The 18,367-nt window shown below is 30.3% G+C and overlaps 2 protein-coding genes across 3 annotated transcripts; both read left to right on the top strand.

The window, feature by feature from the left end:
- The first annotated feature begins 3,733 nt into the window (after nucleotides 1–3,733).
- On the top strand, nucleotides 3,734–10,308 carry LOC148310096 (scm-like with four MBT domains protein 1). The gene is made up of 6 exons (XM_088259016.1): nucleotides 3,734–3,958; nucleotides 5,438–5,848; nucleotides 6,406–6,660; nucleotides 6,771–7,639; nucleotides 7,731–7,906; nucleotides 8,084–10,308. The coding sequence occupies exons 1-6, from the start codon at nucleotides 3,911–3,913 to the stop codon at nucleotides 9,001–9,003; spliced, it is 2,679 nt and encodes an 892-aa protein (XP_088115142.1). The 5' UTR covers nucleotides 3,734–3,910; the 3' UTR covers nucleotides 9,004–10,308.
- A 988-nt stretch (nucleotides 10,309–11,296) lies between these two features.
- Nucleotides 11,297–17,146, top strand: LOC148310097 (uncharacterized). Of its 2 annotated transcripts, none has more exons than XM_088259029.1 (9): nucleotides 11,297–11,610; nucleotides 11,751–11,879; nucleotides 12,348–12,459; nucleotides 13,469–13,599; nucleotides 13,820–13,905; nucleotides 14,290–14,434; nucleotides 15,467–15,628; nucleotides 16,282–16,466; nucleotides 16,879–17,146. In XM_088259029.1, the coding sequence occupies exons 1-9, from the start codon at nucleotides 11,491–11,493 to the stop codon at nucleotides 17,057–17,059; spliced, it is 1,251 nt and encodes a 416-aa protein (XP_088115155.1). In that variant the 5' UTR covers nucleotides 11,297–11,490; the 3' UTR covers nucleotides 17,060–17,146. The 2 variants fall into 2 exon arrangements, with proteins under 2 accessions (XP_088115155.1, XP_088115154.1); XM_088259028.1 differs by having other exon boundaries at nucleotides 11,408–11,610; nucleotides 12,348–12,447.
- The last annotated feature ends 1,221 nt before the right edge of the window (nucleotides 17,147–18,367 follow it).

Here is an 18,367-nt window from a genome sequence, read left to right on the forward strand (position 1 = left end):
TTATGTCTACCGGTTTTGAGACGTACCCGTCTCTTTGTCAGGACAATCACTAATACAGTATGTAAACAATACCACCCTTCACCACCATAGCACCATTTATACACTTAAAACTACACAAAATGTTTAACACACGCGATTTTTGGTTGACCCAAAGACCAACATGCACAAAAGTTTTTACCACAGACATGCGTTACGAGCCGAGGTTAAACATGCAATTGGTGAGTGGTTATATACTAATATTATTTACATTTTTGTAAAAAAATAAATAAATAAAATAACTATTTGAGACGCTTAATTAAAAACCTAAAATTTTTATTACTTTTGGACGATAGTTTTGGACGAAGTTTCAGTACCGTAGAACATGGTTACTTGAACTTTGATGTGTTACTTGAGCCCAGTACAAAAAAGAGATTTAAATCTGTATTTGCTCAACAATAACGAACATATTGTGACAATAAGTGTCACCTGTCAGGGAAACAATTAATCATGTCGATTCTATCATTATTGTAAACCAAATACAGATCTAAATATTTTTAATGTACTGGGCTCAAGTAACATATCAAAGTTCAAGTTGCCCCGTTCTACGGTATTTATATATATTTAATTTTTTCATTGCACTTTCTGATTTTTTAGTAAAGTAATTTAAACTGGAACCTTTATTTTCATATTTGAGATTCTTTCTTAACCCGTAAGCTGCGGATTGCATCTATTGTCGTTTTTTATAGAAGTACCGTTGACTGCGGATCGTATGCATAGTCGTTTTTCAACTTTACGTACTTATATCAACACCTATGGATAATTTTTTGCACTTAAATTTGGTTCGAGGCATGGATAAATTAGTTCTCTTTGATTTATTGTCATAAAATGTCAAAATTATTTTAATTTAGTGTCAACTTTATCGTGAATACTTCCGGTCGGCTCGTGCTCCGCAGATACGACAGCCGCGTCTTCTATACAGCCGCCATACTTTAGGCCGCGAGTCCGTAAATGTTAATATTTTCGTGTAAATACACCATAAAAACATAATAAGTAAAGTGCATTGTGTACTGTGAACATCTATGATGGATATCCGAAAGTTTCACTACAAAAAATAGGCAAAAATATACTTTTTTTGTCAAAAATATTGTAATGTAAAATAATCCAGCACGGGACGGAAAGTTTGACACTCGAAATCGAGCAGCTTAGAGGTTAATTATTTTACATACTAGGAAACGCTGGATAACATTTTTATATGTACTTGTTATTTGACTGGTTAATTTACAAACAATATTTTGAGTGAAGGTTTCAACTCTATTACTTTACTGTTAAATTTCAATGTTTGGATGGTTGCACTGTAAGACAAGTCGTAAGATCTGTTAATATCCAGACATTACATTGTATTAATATAACTGCTTTATGTTTATTAAGATATCGAAAAAAAACCAAAGTAGCAACTTCTTGTGCGGTCATATCCTGTATTTACGTTCAAAGATTTAAGTACACTAAAAACATTGTATAATTTTTTTTACGACTTTAATTTTTATAAGTAAATTTTACTTTTATTGATTATTTCATTCTTAAAGGGATTTATAAAAAAAACTTTGGTAGCAGTTGCTAACAAAAGTGTTGTAATTTGGCCAAATTTTGACACAAGTTATTATGATGTAAAACAGGGTGTATCATATTGAATTTAATAAATAAGAGATAAGATTTATTATAAATAAACCTATCTCATCTTTACCAAATAAAAATAAAATAGTTTTACGGATACTTTTGTTTTATGATACCAATCTTATGAATATAACATTATTAAAAAAAAATTATGTATACATATTTGCAACATGTCTTTTCCAAATATATACTTAAATATAAAGGAGCTTAATAGATAAAAAAAATTACATAAATTATTTTTAAAAAAAACTTGAAACATGAGTCTGGTTGTGGTGTATCTGGTAGTGCCGAAAATGAAACCCAGGGTACAGTTTTTATTGATTCCTATTTTCTAACAAAATGCTTATATGATAGCATGGCAGTAAATAAATATTGGTGTATACACCATGAAAATTATAAAATGATTATTCAGAAATTCTATTCTAGAAGCTTTACACAACTTCATTAATTGATTCGGCAGACTTTTTGTAGTAATATCTATCCATTTTTGTATCTTTCATTTAATTGCTTAATTGTACCATAAATTATTAACCTATATTGTTCGACGCACTCAACATCATTACCAAACACCGTATGTAAAATTAACCTAAATTTGAGAGTTGTGTCTTTAAGACGTTAAAGATGAGGATGTAACAACTGTTTCTTATTTATCTGTGGGAACACAAACAATAGGAGAAAGGCGTTAGTCAGTATCATGTTAATTATTGATTAATTATTACTTTTATTTTTATGTATTTCTAATGTTTAAAATTTTTAAGACTTTTTGTATTCTATCCTCGGCCTTCAATGTATCTGGATTATGGGTCTATTTAAACTGTCCAATTGCCAACAGTACACATTTGAATTGTTTGCATACTCACACTTCCAACTTACTCTTGTAAAATCTTCAAATCTGAACAAATCATATTTTTTTTAGAATTCAACCTTAGCTTCAGCTAGCCAAACGACATGAGAATTAAAGTATGTATGTGTAAATGGCTCTAGTATCTGAAATAAAATTCTTGAGTCAACTGTTGCTAAAGTTCAACATGACTTTCTAGACAATCTAATGGAAGAAAGGATGAGTCCTTTTTTACAATAATCTACAATAGTCCCTAAAATCTATTGGAAGAACTTATTGGGTGAATCTGCTCACTCTAATATTTAATAATATCACCAGGGACTGGTACCTGAAGCACAGCAGTGATCAGCTTGCCTTCAAATATTTATCAATTAAGATAACACTGTTTCAATATGATGTAGTGCTCTTTTCTCCATTGGATGTGAATAAGTGTTAAAAAAAGAAAAAGAAGAAGCAATAGTCACATACATATATTTTTTATAAATTATATATTTAAAAATACTCAAAGTATTGACCGTTTCACACAACAGTAGACAACCTCATTTTTGATATTCAATGATTATAACTGTATTTCTTTTGTATTTGTTTTTAGTGTTTTAATGTCAAAAATAGTTTCATAATTGAATTGATATCACTGTAGTGTAACTCTTTTGGTGTTGAATTTTTCAATTGCATTCTTTTGGCAAAATCAGTATAAAGAAGAGTAATTTTGAATATACTGTATTATGCGTATTGTGAAAATGCATATTATGTTCATCATGTTATTTTTCTTATAAATTTTACGTATGTGGTGTTTTTGTTATTAATCATAAATAAATAATATATTTTAAAGTGAAATGCCTTTTTTTATCAAGAGTATTGAAGAAATTATCAAGTGAACACACTGAAAAAGTGAAGAGTATATGAAAAGAAATTTCCTCCCACCTGGTTTTCCCATTTGGTTTGTATGGACGTAATACTAAAAAAACTGAAAAAAAATTAGTGTCTTATTTATCATATTTATCTATTTTTCTATGAACATTTAAATATTATTTATTTTCAAAGTTTATTATTTTTATTCTGAATAGTTAGTGACTTTTTAATAAAAAAATAATAAGAGGCATTGTTATAAAATATTACCTCAAAAGCAATTATTTCACACAATGTAGATATTTTTTGATTTTTGCAGGTAATATTTTATATATTTAACATTGTACCCCGTTTGTAGATTTTTCCCGTTCTGCACTTATACTATTATTTTCTGCACTTGTGTTTATCTATGGAAATAAGCAAAACGGAAAGAATTTGACGCGAGTTTTCGCCGTTTTTTTGTACCAATGAAAAATGAATAAACTTTAGAGAACGAATAAACATACATTTTTAACAAGTTTATTAACATAAAAAAAATCGCTTTCAATTGTCATTGAATCTTTGATAAAAATGACATCTCCATGTCCTAACGATGTTCCAGAAGAATATTTTCACCATGTAAGTTTTTATTTTTAAAACTTTGGTTTTATATAAAGATGTAATACTTGCAAGAAAAAATATAATCGATTGATTATTATTTCCATCTCTTTTTAATAATTATTTAGTGACAGAGGTATGTAAAAAATAACATTTAACCCTCGAATCGTAAATCTGTATGTTTCATTTTCATATTCTATATTAATTTTCCTTAAAATCGAATTTATATTATAAATTAAAGTCAAAGCGAGTTTTTTGTTCGATTCCAACACACTACCTCTGATTTATGACTCAATTTTATAATTAATATGATTTTCTTTTAAATTCTGCGACCGTAATAATATTTATACATGAATAAATAAATTAAAAACAAATATATTTTTTCTATCAGTGAGTTACTTGTTTTTGTGTTTTTATAATCGTTGGGAGGTTATTTTAATATTAAATGATAAATTAGTAAAAACTATTTTTTTTAAATGGAGAAATAAAACATTTACCATGTCTAAAACAAACAAAAAATACATCTCTTATGATATTCTGCCAAATATTTTTTACATTTTCATTGTTTTTTGTGGTTGTATTGCCTATAAAAAAATACTCTAGTATTTTATTTGAAACAAACAAGTTAAAGTATGATTGACAGATGACTTTTGGTGCGTCCCACTCTGATTTTTGTATTTCCATGTTCATAAAACCTATTGGTATAAGAATGAGTACGAGTGTTTAATCTTTTACCTTACAAGCGCTGTCAAAACTGCAGAACTATTTTTTTTACGTACACATACATTTATATATTACAGATTGTTCCTTAAAAAAATATTGTGTTGTAAAAAATCATAAAATGGCATTTAAATTGGTACTATAACACCATATTCATCATTTCATCAATCTACTACAGGTCATCCATGAACACTTTATCTAACAAAAGTACTCTTTTAGTCTGAATATATGGTAGAAGCATATTAGACCCACGATTATGTTAATTTACAATGCCGTTATCATCGTAGAATTTGACCAGAAAAACTATTTTTATTTGTTTTGGACCATACCAAAATAAACCCCTTTCTCTTCCAAAAATCGCATCTTGTTTATGATGATTTTCTTGATTAATTTTTATCCATCAACCAACTTGTAAATATAGTGTACAGCAATTAAAAATCAATTAAAGTCACCAACGAAATTTAAATAAAATGTTTATATAAAAAAGAAGACAAAACTGTTAAATGTTAATTAAACCTTAAGTGTTTATCTTTTTGGCACACATGATTGTTATATTAATACAACCACCCCTCTTTAGGTCTCGGTGAAAATCGAGAACCTTGATCTGGATATATGTAACAAAAGATAAACGATATTATACCTAAAACTTTGCAACCACAAAGTACAATATTCTCTTTGATTGTTAATTTTATCTTTGACATTTGAAAGGCTGCATTTTTCTTATTGTGGGAATGCCTAGATATACCTTTTTTTTTACATGTAAATAAATCTTTTCCATAGGTTTCGAGGAGTTTAGACAATGGTATTAGAATTGGAATGCTTCTGGAGATCAAGTATAAATCTGATCCCGATATATATTGGATTGCCAGTATAACGATGGTGTGCGGGCCGCTCCTGAGGGTTCGGTACATCGGCTCCGAGTCTGACTTCTGGTGCGACCTTGCCAAGATGGAGGTGCATCCCTTGGGTTGGTGCCGGCACTTCGAAGGCATTATCGAACCTCCCGATGATATATCGGACGTGCACGAGGATAAAATTGTCACACTAATGAAAGATATGGTGACCAATGGGTCGACAGTACCGAATGAGTCTTTAGTTTGCAATGGTGCCACAGCCATAGAAAGGATTAAAATAGGTATGAAGTTGGAAGTACAAAATGAGAAGGATCCATATAAGTTTTGGTTAGCAACTGTGAGTATTTTTATATTATTTTTGATTTTCTAGGTTTTTATTTCATTTGGGTATCATTTGAAAAGTCATTCATCAATTGATTCGACAGTCACTTAGTGGTAAAATCAATCCATTTTTCATTTAAGTTTTACTTGGTAAATACCACTATTTCTTGTTTGAAAATGATGCGGAATGCATCGAAACCAAATATCTACTGAGTAAAACTTAAATTAAAAATAAATTTCGTTATTGTGTTTAATATTATCCTGGACTAGGAACTGGGAGTAATTTTATAAGCTGAAAACACATTAGTTTAAAATTAACATACTACCTACTTTTAAATATTTATCATTTTTATTTTCAAAGGTGATCAGTAAATGTATTCAATAAATTTCAATAACCTTAAACATTATATGTTAATAAATGTAGCGATTTAATAAAACTGTTCTCATGGTAATTAATTTTATATATGTTTTTTAAATTTCATTTTATTAATTTGTATATAATTAGTCAACAACTTTTTGGTCCAGCTTAATTGCAATTTCAATGCCTAATATGATATTGTTGGATTTTTCTAGATTATCGAGAATGTTGGTGGACGCTTATTACTACGCTACGATGCGCCTGAAGATGTGTTTGAAGAGTTTTGGCTTTTCTATACGGACGCTCGGCTCCGTTATGCTGGCTTTGTTAAGTCCAAAGGGTTTCCTTATGAATTACATCATCCTGAGAATTTGCAAAATGTTAACTTTGATGACAGCGAGTGGAAATCCTGTTTAACATCTTCTCAAGAGGATTCGCAAGAATATTCTTTTCCAAATGAAATACTTTCGGTTGGTTTAAGAATTATATTTTGTATATTGAAAGCATTGTTAAAAAATTCTGTATGACATAAGATATATTCATAATAGTGTTAATTTTGTAATCATGTGATATATTTCAGGAAGTTCCCAAGTCTCAATTTCATAAATTTGAGATGGGAATGAAGTTGGAAGCAGTTGATCCATCGCATATGTCCGAAATCTGCCCCGCTACTGTTACCCAAGTTTTTGACAATTTTTATTTCTTGGTCGTTTTGGATGACTACCTCAATGACTGTAACAATGATGGGGGGTTTTGGTTATGTAATGTCAATCACCCTTACATATTCCCCGTGGGTTGGGCCAAGTCTAACGGCATCGATATAATGCCTCCTATGACTTGGAATAAGAAGAAAGAATTTGACTGGAAGGAGTACTTGGCTGTTAAGAATGCCAGACCGGCACCTCGTTGCTGCTTTATGAAGCCAGTAGATGATGCATCAGAATATGGATATAAAGAAAACATGAATCTCGAAGTAGTAGATCCACTAAATCCTGCAAATATCTGTTCCGGAACTATTATTAAAACCGTACAAAATTTACTACACATCCTAATCGAATCTACAAATACCAAACACTGGCTTTATTACAAATGTCTTACGATATTTCCAACAGGATGGTGCACCAGCAATAATTACCCATTGCTAAAACCATCCGACGAGCAAAATTATAAAAGCGATAAAAATGTTACGGCCGCAATGCAATCTACGAATAATGAAGAATGGTGTGATAAAATCTACTTCAATTATAAGTGCTATTCTGGGCCTTTCATTAGCAGAAATAAGCTCTCCCAGTTACCCAAGAGCGTCGGTCCAGGACCGTTGACTCTTGTCATAAAAGAAGTTCTCAATATGATCATATCGGTCGCTTATAAGCCAGCCAAACTCTTGAAGGACCTGGAACATGAAGGCAAAGTAGAGCAGGGAAAACATATTCAACTATTAAAAGCAAAGTGAGTAACTTCCGTTAACTTTTATAAATGATCCCAAATTGCTTTTAAATATTTCATTCTATTACTGAATGTTTTTTTGTTGTTGTTCTAGGTTGAAAACTTCCACTTATTACGCTAATGTTCTAGTTACCACGAAAAATGAAGAAATGATTCCATTTTGTAAGGAAATGTGTTCTAGACTACAAGCTTGTCCTTACCTTTTTGGGCCTAAGGAATTTAGTGATCCATGTCCGGAACGATGCTTACAAGTAGATAAAACTAAATTTCGTAAGTTTAATTTAATTTAACTGATTTTCGTAAGCTTGAAATAAAATCGTATCCATGAAAGATAACATCCATTTTTCCCTAAACAAATTTACATAAAAAATATACATTATGTGTACCAATGTAAATGTTTTGAAAATTATAGAAGTCTGGTTATGAATTTTATGCTTTTTATTTTAGATAATATCTTGCAAAACGATAAACGTGGCCGACCAAAAGGGAGCGGTTCTAAAAGTGCAGTTCCTAAATGTTGGAATAATAGTAAGAAGAGAAAAAAGAAAGGTCTGCATTTTATGACAATCCGAGCGCGAGAGCGACGAGCCGCCCAGGAAGTGCCGGGCAGTAAGGACGGGCAAGAGTCAGGCAACGATACCGACCAGAGTCCCGGCTCCACTCCGCAGCCATCGGAAGGGGGAACCCGTCCCAATTCTCCCGATAGCAACTCGGACGGTGCAAACAAGAAACAAAGGAAAAAAAGGGAACCACGGACTATTGTCCCGCCCTTAGAAATGAAAACCAGAGGAGCCAAACTTCCAAATTTTGCTATACAAATTAAAGAAGGACACTGGAATAAGAAGGACGTACAAACTATTTACAGTAATACTTGCGTTGTGCCAAAAAAACAATACTCGGATGATTCTGACGAGTCGTCTTCGTCAAACTCCTTGGACATGAAGAATAGAGACGCTGAAATATCGGATGTTTCCGACTCCGAAGAACCAGAGTTGAAGAAACTTCGTGTCACTCCGCAGAATGAGCCTCAGCCCACTGACACCAAGATGTTCTCCTGCAGCAACAACAGATCTTTTTCCAATTCTTCGTCAGGAAGTGTAGGTAACAAATCCCAACTACCTCCCAATCCCCAAGAATGGACGATTGATGACCTGTATTCGCATCTGATCAAGTTCGACGAGTGCAGAGAGATAGCGGAGAAGCTCAAGGAACAGGAGGTAGATGGTGCCGCATTCATTATGCTAAATTTTCCCACAATGTGTCAGCACCTCAAGATGAGAATGAAACCCGCGCTCAATTTATGTAAGCACGTCGCTTCTCTCAAGTGGACATTTATCTCAAAATATGTTAACTGTGATGGATCTTAATTCATATCTTAATTTATTTAGTACATATGTACTTATAAGTATTGTAATTAAAAGGGCGCAATTTCATTATGTTTAGTATTATTAAAAGTATAAATGCATCATGAAACACTATTTAAGATAATCTGGTCAATAATACTGGCACTCTTTTTTCAAGAGAAATTTTTAAATCAAAATCCAAATGTTAATGTTATTTTACCGTATAACTTTATTTATTTTAAATACTGTGCCTACTTATCATTTATAATTATTAAAGTTTATTTGTTTATGATACATTTTTGCTTTGACATAAATTAAAAATCGTGTTTAATTTCATATAATACTCTTTTCTTTTTCCTGGCTGCATACCAACTTCTTGTCTTTGTAGACTGTTGGGGTCAGTTCTTCTTGTCCTCAGGTTGTAGGTCATTCTATCATGAACAACGTCACCTAGGCCATGTCTTCAAACCATGTTCTCTTTTTGCAGCATCCATGAATTTTTTGGTCTTCCTCTAGATATCTTTCGAGGATATCGAGGATGATTTAGATATCTTTCATATTATACTCTCTCTTAAATACATAAAGCAAAATGTTAAAATGCTATGCTTTTTGTAAAGCATGTCTAAAATATCCAGTGGCGGACTAACAAACAGAGACAAGATGCTTAAGATTTAGTTCTCAAAATAATGTAATTTTAATTTTAATTTTACTTAAAAAAACATATTTGACTCACATAATTTTAAAAATATCCATGTGATACACGGTAGATTTGGATTTCAGTTTTTTACAATTTTTCTTGATTTTATCAATCATGTTATCCCTTTACAAAATAGTATGTGGTTTTAAACAAAATGCAGTTATAGTTTCTCGTGCTTTCCTTATTTGTTTGAAACTATCTCAATTCAATTTCACTTGAACACAGCTGTATATACAAAAAATAATATACTTAGCTTTTATGCTTAATTTTCTCCTCTACTCTGTAACACTAAAACATAATAATAATAAAAAAACTGTTTTCCTTTCAATAGTACAGACTTTGAAATTATGTAATTATTTTTAGGGATATGTACCTCCAAATGGGTCTCCAAAATGCATAAATCTGCTGATGAAAATATCAAAAATAATATTAATGATTTCAATTAGTGTTTTGCTGATATGCGGTAATTTATATTAATTCTTAAAAATGAAAACTGTACTATTAAGTTTGATATGTTAAGTTAATATGTAATTTATGAAGAATTTCAGTGGATTGTTAATGTTTAAACCATACTGAGTGTATGTTTACTATACATGATTGTTTAAAATAAATAAAGAAATTGTTTATTTTTATTCTTTTAGTTTTATTGTACTCATGTTTATAAAAAAAACTAAAAAAAAAACTACTATGTGTGTATACACATTTTGATATCTCAACATAGATGAAGGAGATGTGGAGGTCTGGGTATTTATAGGGTTTACGTGTTATAGACTGGTTTAAGTGATCACTTTATACATGTGTAACATTCGCCATTCTACCCAAAGCAAACCCTATAAATACTCGGACTCAAATATTACTTTTGAGATGTAAGTGGAAAAACCCACATCTGTGAATAAGGACTTGAACGCGCCCAAAATGTTGTGTACTAAGTATATGTTGTATAGAATTTGAAAATGAAAAAAGAATGTTAAAATAACTTTTTTTTTCAAGATTTGCTACAGCCGGTCAATATATTTGTTATTGACTGATGAAGGAATGTATTTTATGCTAATGTAGGACTTCGTAGAGAATTTTCTTGGGAAATTCAAGACAAATAATTCTGATGATTTTTCATAAGCTCAACTAAATACTTTATTAATATACTTAATAAGAAAAAGTATTACACTTTTGAAATAAAAGTAAATGGAACCATGAAACTCATCGAGCGTTTAAAAAAAATACATTTTTGATTACAATTAAATTTAATTTCCCCTAAGGGGAAAATATAAAACTTTAACAAAAAATGTTTCTTACAAAATTTTAATATTGAAATACAGTGGAACCTCTCATAATGAGAATTCACATAACGAGCAAAAAATGGAAAATGTTCTTCTCTTAACGAGCGACATTTTGCATAACGAGTTACAGAGAAAAGGTAAGTCCCTTTTTCATTTGTGAGCCAGGACTTCCGCGCCAGTCAAAACATTTTTTAGCGCTTAACGAGTAAGATTCTACAATGAATTATGCTCGTTATGAGAGGTTCCACTGTACTACTGATTAGCATCGACTGACCAATATCAGAGAATATATAGATATATGAACGCAGCTCAATATCCATAGATTTTACAGTATATAATCTTTGGTACTAACACTGACAGCTGCTGTCACTGTCATTTTTTAATTTGGTGTTTTGTAAATGTTTTTAGTCAACCTTTATAATTTTTGCTATTGACATAAAAAATTCCAATATCGAATACAAGTGTTACATATTATAATAATCAGAATTTTGAAATTAAAATCTTATTATATTCTTATTGCAATTTGTTGCAAAAAATATGGAGAACTTACATGATTTGGAATTACTTTGTAGAGCTTGCCTTAGAAACAGTGGTACTTATTATTGTTTGTTTGAGAACGATTTAGATAAATATTTTACGGGTTGCACTAATCTAAAGGTACCTATTAATCTATTATGATTAATCTATTCTAACTTAATCTAATTTAAAAAAATTATGTTGGATATATCAGTATTAAACATATTCCACTATAGTTTCAAATCAAGCCAATTATGATATGTACTTAGTTTTTTTTGCAGGTAATACGTGGAGATGGTTTTCCACAAAATATTTGCTCGAATTGTCTCAAGATTTTAAAATCATTTCAGTCTTTCAAAGAGCAATGTTTGAACTCTCATAAACTTCTGGAAGGAAGAATCGATAAAATGGTAATCACCTTATTCAACTGGTATTAAAAGATAGTAAATCTGTACATACATCGCTCACTCCTTTCAAGAACGTCATAAATAAAAAAACTTGATTTTTCAGGAGAACGTTTTTAAAGTTTAAAAATATAACACAATGTATTAAAAATAAATATCAAGCCACTTATTGAACTTTTTACTGTGAAACAGATCTTTTTAAGTAAAGCCTGAAGGTTTTTTGTACACTTGAAAATATTTTGTATATTTATAAAAAAAATTAAACAATACCTTTTATTCAAAATGCAAAAACAACATTTTCTGCCCTGTAGCAGGTAAATATTATGTTAAAAATATGCCTCTTTTGCTGGGATATAGTACATTTTCTGGGCATTCCGAAAACATGCACAACTGAAAAATGTCAATTTTTGATTTATGACGTTCTTGAAAGGAGTGAGCGACATGTTTCCTGTCTCTCATGGCTGATTATTTTAGGGAATAATTTCACAAATAAATAATTCTGAATGGCTCGAGGAATGCAAATTGCCAGATATTCCACATAATGCAAGCGATATGGAAGTTCAAAAAAAGCCGAGTAAGCCGAAATGTATGAATTTTTTTATTTAATTATTTATTTATGGTTCAGAAACAATGAAAAACACATAACATGAAATAAAATACAGTGAACAAAATCATTACAATGTTTTTCATTAATTAAATGAAAACACAAGAAAGAAGTAAAAGCACAGGTTAAATACATATATAAAGAAATAATAGAAATTTGGTTGTAAAAAAGAGTAATAATAATAAAAAGTAACGTAATTTATTAAAAACGAAATCAAACCAAGCTACAAGATTAAGGTGGGAAATTCAAGATTCTAATCCAGTCCGATTTCACCAATCTGGTAATAGACCTCTTGTATTTATCAATGCCATCGTTAAAAATGTCGATGACACTGGTATATGAAATTATATTTGGCACTGATATATTCAAATCATAAAAGAATATTATATTAGATGACTTTAAAAAATATATTGTTGTTTGTAAAACTTCAGTAGATAGCTAAAATACAATAGTTTTTTGCTCTTGTTATCTTTATAGCATTTGAATCACATGTCGCTCACTCCTTTCAAGAACGGCATAAATCATAGTTGTGATGTTTTCGGAATGCCCAGAAAATGTACTATATCCCAGCAAAGGAGGCATATTTTAAACTTAATATTTACCCGCTACAGGGCAGAAAATGTTGTTTTTGCATTTTGAAGAAAAGGTATTGTTCAATTATTTTTTAAAATATACTAAATATTTTTCAAATGGAGAAAAAATCTTCAGGTTTTACCTTACAAAATCTGTTGCACAATAAAAAGTTCAATAAGTGGCTTGGTATTTATTTTTAGTACATTGTGTTATATTATTAAACTTTAAAAACATTATCCTGAAAAATCAAGTTTTTTGATTTATGACGTTGTTGAAAGGAGTGAGCGATTTATGATATCTTCGCTGCTTTGAAAACTTTCTTTAACATGTTCTATAAACACCTAGAAAATCATGATTTATAAATGGATCTAAAATACTATGTGCAATATTTATCACAATTTTTTTTCTCATATCGCAGCCATGAATAATCATATGAAGACACACAAAGAGAATCCCGATAAAACCTATTTTAATTGTACAATGTGTAGTAAATGGTTTTTCACAGAAGAAAGACTCGTGGGTCACTTAAGGATACATGATGGGAAAAAGGTAAAACAAAAATAAATAGAATACCGTTTTCAATAAAATATATTTTAACCAATAAAATATTCAAGTACTCTATACTAAATTGTTTAATTTTTAAAAATATTTACATGTAATAGAAAAAGCCCTAAGCTTAGATGGTCCTAGGTTTGATTAGTCGTCAAAGAGACACTTCAATTAGTAGTCAGAGTCAAATTTCAAATAATGTCTAATTCATTCATTACAGCAAGCCGAATGTAAATTATGCGGGAAAGATTTTACAAAATGGTCTGGACTAAAACAGCACATGATTCAACACGAAGGAATAAAAAAGTAATTATCTTCTACGGTTAATTTATTATTTCTCAATGATTATTGTAATACATTCCTAGTTTCATAATATTGTGCGTGTCCAAATATTTACTATGATCGGTATTTACTCCACTTAAGGAGTTATTTATATCACATATTATTGATATCTCAAAATAAATTAGGATTTTTTTATTGAAAAGGAAATATAGAAGTCTGGGTAGTTAACATAGCTGTTGAACTGTCATTGAATAAAACTAACACTTTAAACAGTCAATGACAGGTCATATGCCCTCTGAATATCCAGAGTTCCATTTTCCCTCTCAATAGAGAAAACTTCTTCATCTACGTTGAGTTATAAATAAAATCTCAACATTCATATTTCATTTCAATGACTTTTTCATACAGATACAGCTGTCAATATTGTAGCAAGCAATTTTTCTTTGATTGGGCACTTAAATCGCATGAAAAAAAACATCTGTCACTAGATTCAGGAATGCTCGCTGTTTGCGAAAAATGTGGGAAATCGTTTTCCTCAGTTGGAAATTTAAATGTGAGTATGAAAACATTACGACTTATTTGAAAACAAAACAAAAACTTTTGATCACTTTTCTTATTTAGAAATAAATATGTTATAAAAGCTTTTCAAATGAAAATAATTTAGGAGTATCTAAGATAGAAGTAGCAATATTATTTTTTTTTGAAAGAATAATATAAATAAAACGTTAAACCATTGTAAGGCAAGTTCAGATAAAAAAAAATGATGTGCTGAACTTCTTACGCTATAATGTGAGAATAAGAGTGAGTTTAAATATTTACTTTGATCAATTATGTTTACAACAAAAACGTATTTCCGAAATTCATACAACTAAAAACTAAAAGTAACAGTATTGCAGCATATAAGAAACAGCTCCTACCCCCTCTTTATCCTTCAACTTCCCAAGGACACAATTCTAAAATTTACATTTAGCTTCACACATGGAGTTTAAAAATGATGCGGAACACATCGAAACACGTGTCACAATAGATTTTAAGAAACAGTTGCACATATTTACCAAGTAAAATGTAAATTAAAAATGAATTGGAGAAAGTTAAGATTTCATCTCCTTCGGGTAGCTCTTCTTACTATCCAATGAGTAGTATTTCTATTTACATATGTGGACACTGTCAAGGAGGTTTGTAGTGTGCGGTGTGTGAATGGCAAAAACTGCAAGAAGTGTTAATAATATCGAAAGATACTCTCCAAAAAAAAGCTTTCTTTTAGACACCTATAATGCACATATTTTTTATAATTTTATTTATTGTTTCGGCACTAACTTTGTGGTAAGACATGTTACAATGATTAAAGAAAACACTTCGTTTTTTACCACTTGAGTTTTATTATAGACTACATGTTTCAGAAGTAAAACTTCCATCATTCATACATTTATTATACAGACCTGAATGATGGAAGTTTAACTTCTGAAACATGTAGTCTATAATAAAACTCAAGTGGTAAAAAACGAAGTGTTTTCTTTAATCATTATTTTTTATAATATTAAAAGTTCCTTGTTGCATTGTGATTATAACAAGTTTTATATTATAGATTCATATGCAAGTTCACAGTGAAGCGCGCCCGTATCCCTGTCCACAGTGTGATAAACATTTCAAGCAGGAAGGAAATTTAAGGGATCACTTATTGAGACATAACGGTCTTAAAAATTATGTTTGTCCTGTTTGTGGTAAAGCATTCACGACCCAATCCGAGGTAAGGACTTATTCTAGCAATATATGATAAAATAATCATTTTGATAATGCAGTATGTATAGCAGTGTTTTTCTTTTCAGTACTGTAAAAATACATCCAAAAAAATAGTTTATCATATCTATATGTATGTTTGTATGTATGTATTTATTATATTTACATATCTTTAATTTCACTTTATTTTGTTATACTGTTATTTTTTTTAAAACATTTTTATAAAACGTATATGCCATACAAACCTCAGAGGCACATGTTACCTCATTGTGTTGAATATTATTATTATTTGAATAAATAATTGACTTTGTCCTGCCGTTATTCATAAACAAATCATAATTTTCTTTTTCTCTTTAAAAGTTTGAAACATAAGCTTTTATGTAATATCTTTAACCACATCTTATTAAAAATAATGATGAATGGTGAGTAGATTATCTATTTGTATTTTATGATATTTTTCTACTTTTTTTTATTTCTGACCAAAATTATTGATTTTTTTTTATTTATTTGAAAACTAATTGAAAATGTTGGATTACATTTTTTGAGTATATTCGCTGAGTTGTTAGTTTTTCACTGGGTAAAAAATGAAATGGTACATACTTATTAAATATTTCTGTTTATTATCATATTAATGATAATGCATTTATCTTTTGTTTATTGTAGATGGTAAGACATACAACTTTGCATTCAGAAGACAAACCATTCTCGTGTGACCAATGTAGGAAGTGCTTCAAGAGGAAAGAGCTGCTTGTGAATCATATCAGAACCCACACTGGTGAGAAGAGGCACAAGTGTGATGTCTGCGACAGGTTCTTTAGCTCATCTACCACTCTTATAGAGCACAAAAGGTAACACTCAAATAATCTTGCAATTATTTGCAAAAACAAAAGTACCTTAATTGCACCGCATTTATTTTATAGTCATATTGGTGTAACCGCATTGTACTGAAGTTAGTATACATAGCATATATTGGATGTCTTACTTTCCTGAAATTATGAAATTTTTACTGAAATTATCTAGTAGAGGTTAGAATGTCCAGAATTTTCCCTCTTTTCCCTCTTTTCCTCGACGTTTTGGAAATACAACTAGATTATAGCCACCCAACTTCTGGTTACATCAATTACGCAACTCTTGCCCTCTATCAGGTCTTAAGTAAACGAGTAAGACAGGACAGCTATGCACAGTAAATAGATCCACAGTTGTCTACCACTCTTATCAATATAAAATAAAAAAAATTATAATCGAAATGTTTTGTTTTAGAATTCACACTGGAGAGAAGCCGCATGTGTGTAGTTTGTGCAATCGAGCATTTGCTCAAAAAACCGTCCTGAGAACTCATTCTAAAAGTTGTGGTAAAAGATACCAATTTCCTTCAAATTCTAGAAAACAGTTCCAACAACTTCATTTTTCTGTCGACACCATGTTAGCTGCAAATACTTGAATAATCTTTCTGTGCCAAGATATGAATTGAATGTTTTATTTGTAATTAAAAAATAAAATAATAAATAAATAATTTTACAAATAATAACATATGTTTTGTTTTATTGCTATTTTTTACGAGTTTTTGTGTTACATGTTATGACAAAATATCTTAGGACTTCAGAATAACAAAATATTTGGAGTGAAAGACATATATGCACCTTTTGCACTGAATGCATTTCATATACATTACACAAGCTTGTACGAGTAAACTTGCTACTTTAATATTTTTTTAATTAACCTAGCATTTCTCTTCCATTTCCTTTACCATATGCCATACCATATAGCAGCAATGTCCAACACCCTTAGCTTCTTCATTTGTGTCATCTATATCTTGCCAAATATATTCCATACCTAGATCCAAGAATCTGGATCATAGGGCTGATCTCCTTGCCTTCATGCAAGCAACAATCAGGTTAACGCCATTTCAATCTAATGTAGTGCCCTGTGCATTTTTTTGTGATTTACTAGTCCAGGGTATTATTGAAAAAAAATAGAGGTTAAAATCACTATTATTTATTTTCACTCCCCCCCCTGGGAATCGAACCCGGGACCTTCAGCACAGTAGCTAAATACCCTAACTATTACACCACAGGCTGACTTTGTAATATCCCCTATAACTTAGCATTTATGATTTCATTATTTTGTAATATCCCCTATAACTTAGCATTATGATGGTATTATTGAAAAAAAAATAGAGATTAAAATCACTATTATTTGTTTTCACTTCCCCTCCCTGGGAATCGAACCCGGGACCTTCAGCACAGTAGCTAAACATGCTAACCATTACACCACAGAGGCTGACTTTGTAATATCCCCTATAACTTATCATTTATGATTTCATTAATTGATTACTTATTATTTATGGTTTATCAAATAGACAGAATTACTGCTTTTTTTTTATTTTACCGACTAAAATAATTAATTGGGAATTTTGAAATTAAGTTCAAACGAAATCTGCTATCCAAATCTGGACTAATTCCAAAAGTTGTTCTAAACCAAGTTTAATTCAATTGTTGACCATTTCTAAAGTTATAAATAAATCATTTGAAACCAAAACCAAAGGTTATTTTAAACGGTTGAAAGTCCAACTATAAATTGGCAATGTGTTAACAGTTTATTTAATTCTCTTTCTCAATGACGTAAAACATTGAGTTCTTTGTAAATAAAAATATAGTTTTCAACTATTCTAAAGGATCGAAAGTGATTTTGAATTATCTTTTTAAAAATTTACTAGCACCAAATCGTTGAAAACATTTTAAACTGGTTT

This window comes from Brachycentrus maculatus, unplaced genomic scaffold (assembly GCF_059751285.1).
Source record: "Brachycentrus maculatus isolate JH-2025_06_01 unplaced genomic scaffold, ASM5975128v1 h1tg000107l, whole genome shotgun sequence".
NCBI lineage: Eukaryota > Metazoa > Arthropoda > Insecta > Trichoptera > Brachycentridae > Brachycentrus > Brachycentrus maculatus.

Coding starts and splice junctions, on each gene's coding strand:
- LOC148310096 (XM_088259016.1), top strand. CDS start 3,911: ATGACATCTCCATGTCCTAACGATGTTCCAGAAGAATATTTTCACCAT. Junction 3,959..5,437: donor CAGAAGAATATTTTCACCAT/GTAAGTTTTTAT, acceptor TCTTTTCCATAG/GTTTCGAGGAGTTTAGACAA. Junction 7,907..8,083: donor AGTAGATAAAACTAAATTTC/GTAAGTTTAATT, acceptor TTTTTATTTTAG/ATAATATCTTGCAAAACGAT.
- LOC148310097 (XM_088259029.1), top strand. CDS start 11,491: ATGGAGAACTTACATGATTTGGAATTACTTTGTAGAGCTTGCCTTAGA. Junction 11,880..12,347: donor AAGGAAGAATCGATAAAATG/GTAATCACCTTA, acceptor TGATTATTTTAG/GGAATAATTTCACAAATAAA. Junction 15,629..16,281: donor CATTCACGACCCAATCCGAG/GTAAGGACTTAT, acceptor TGTTTATTGTAG/ATGGTAAGACATACAACTTT.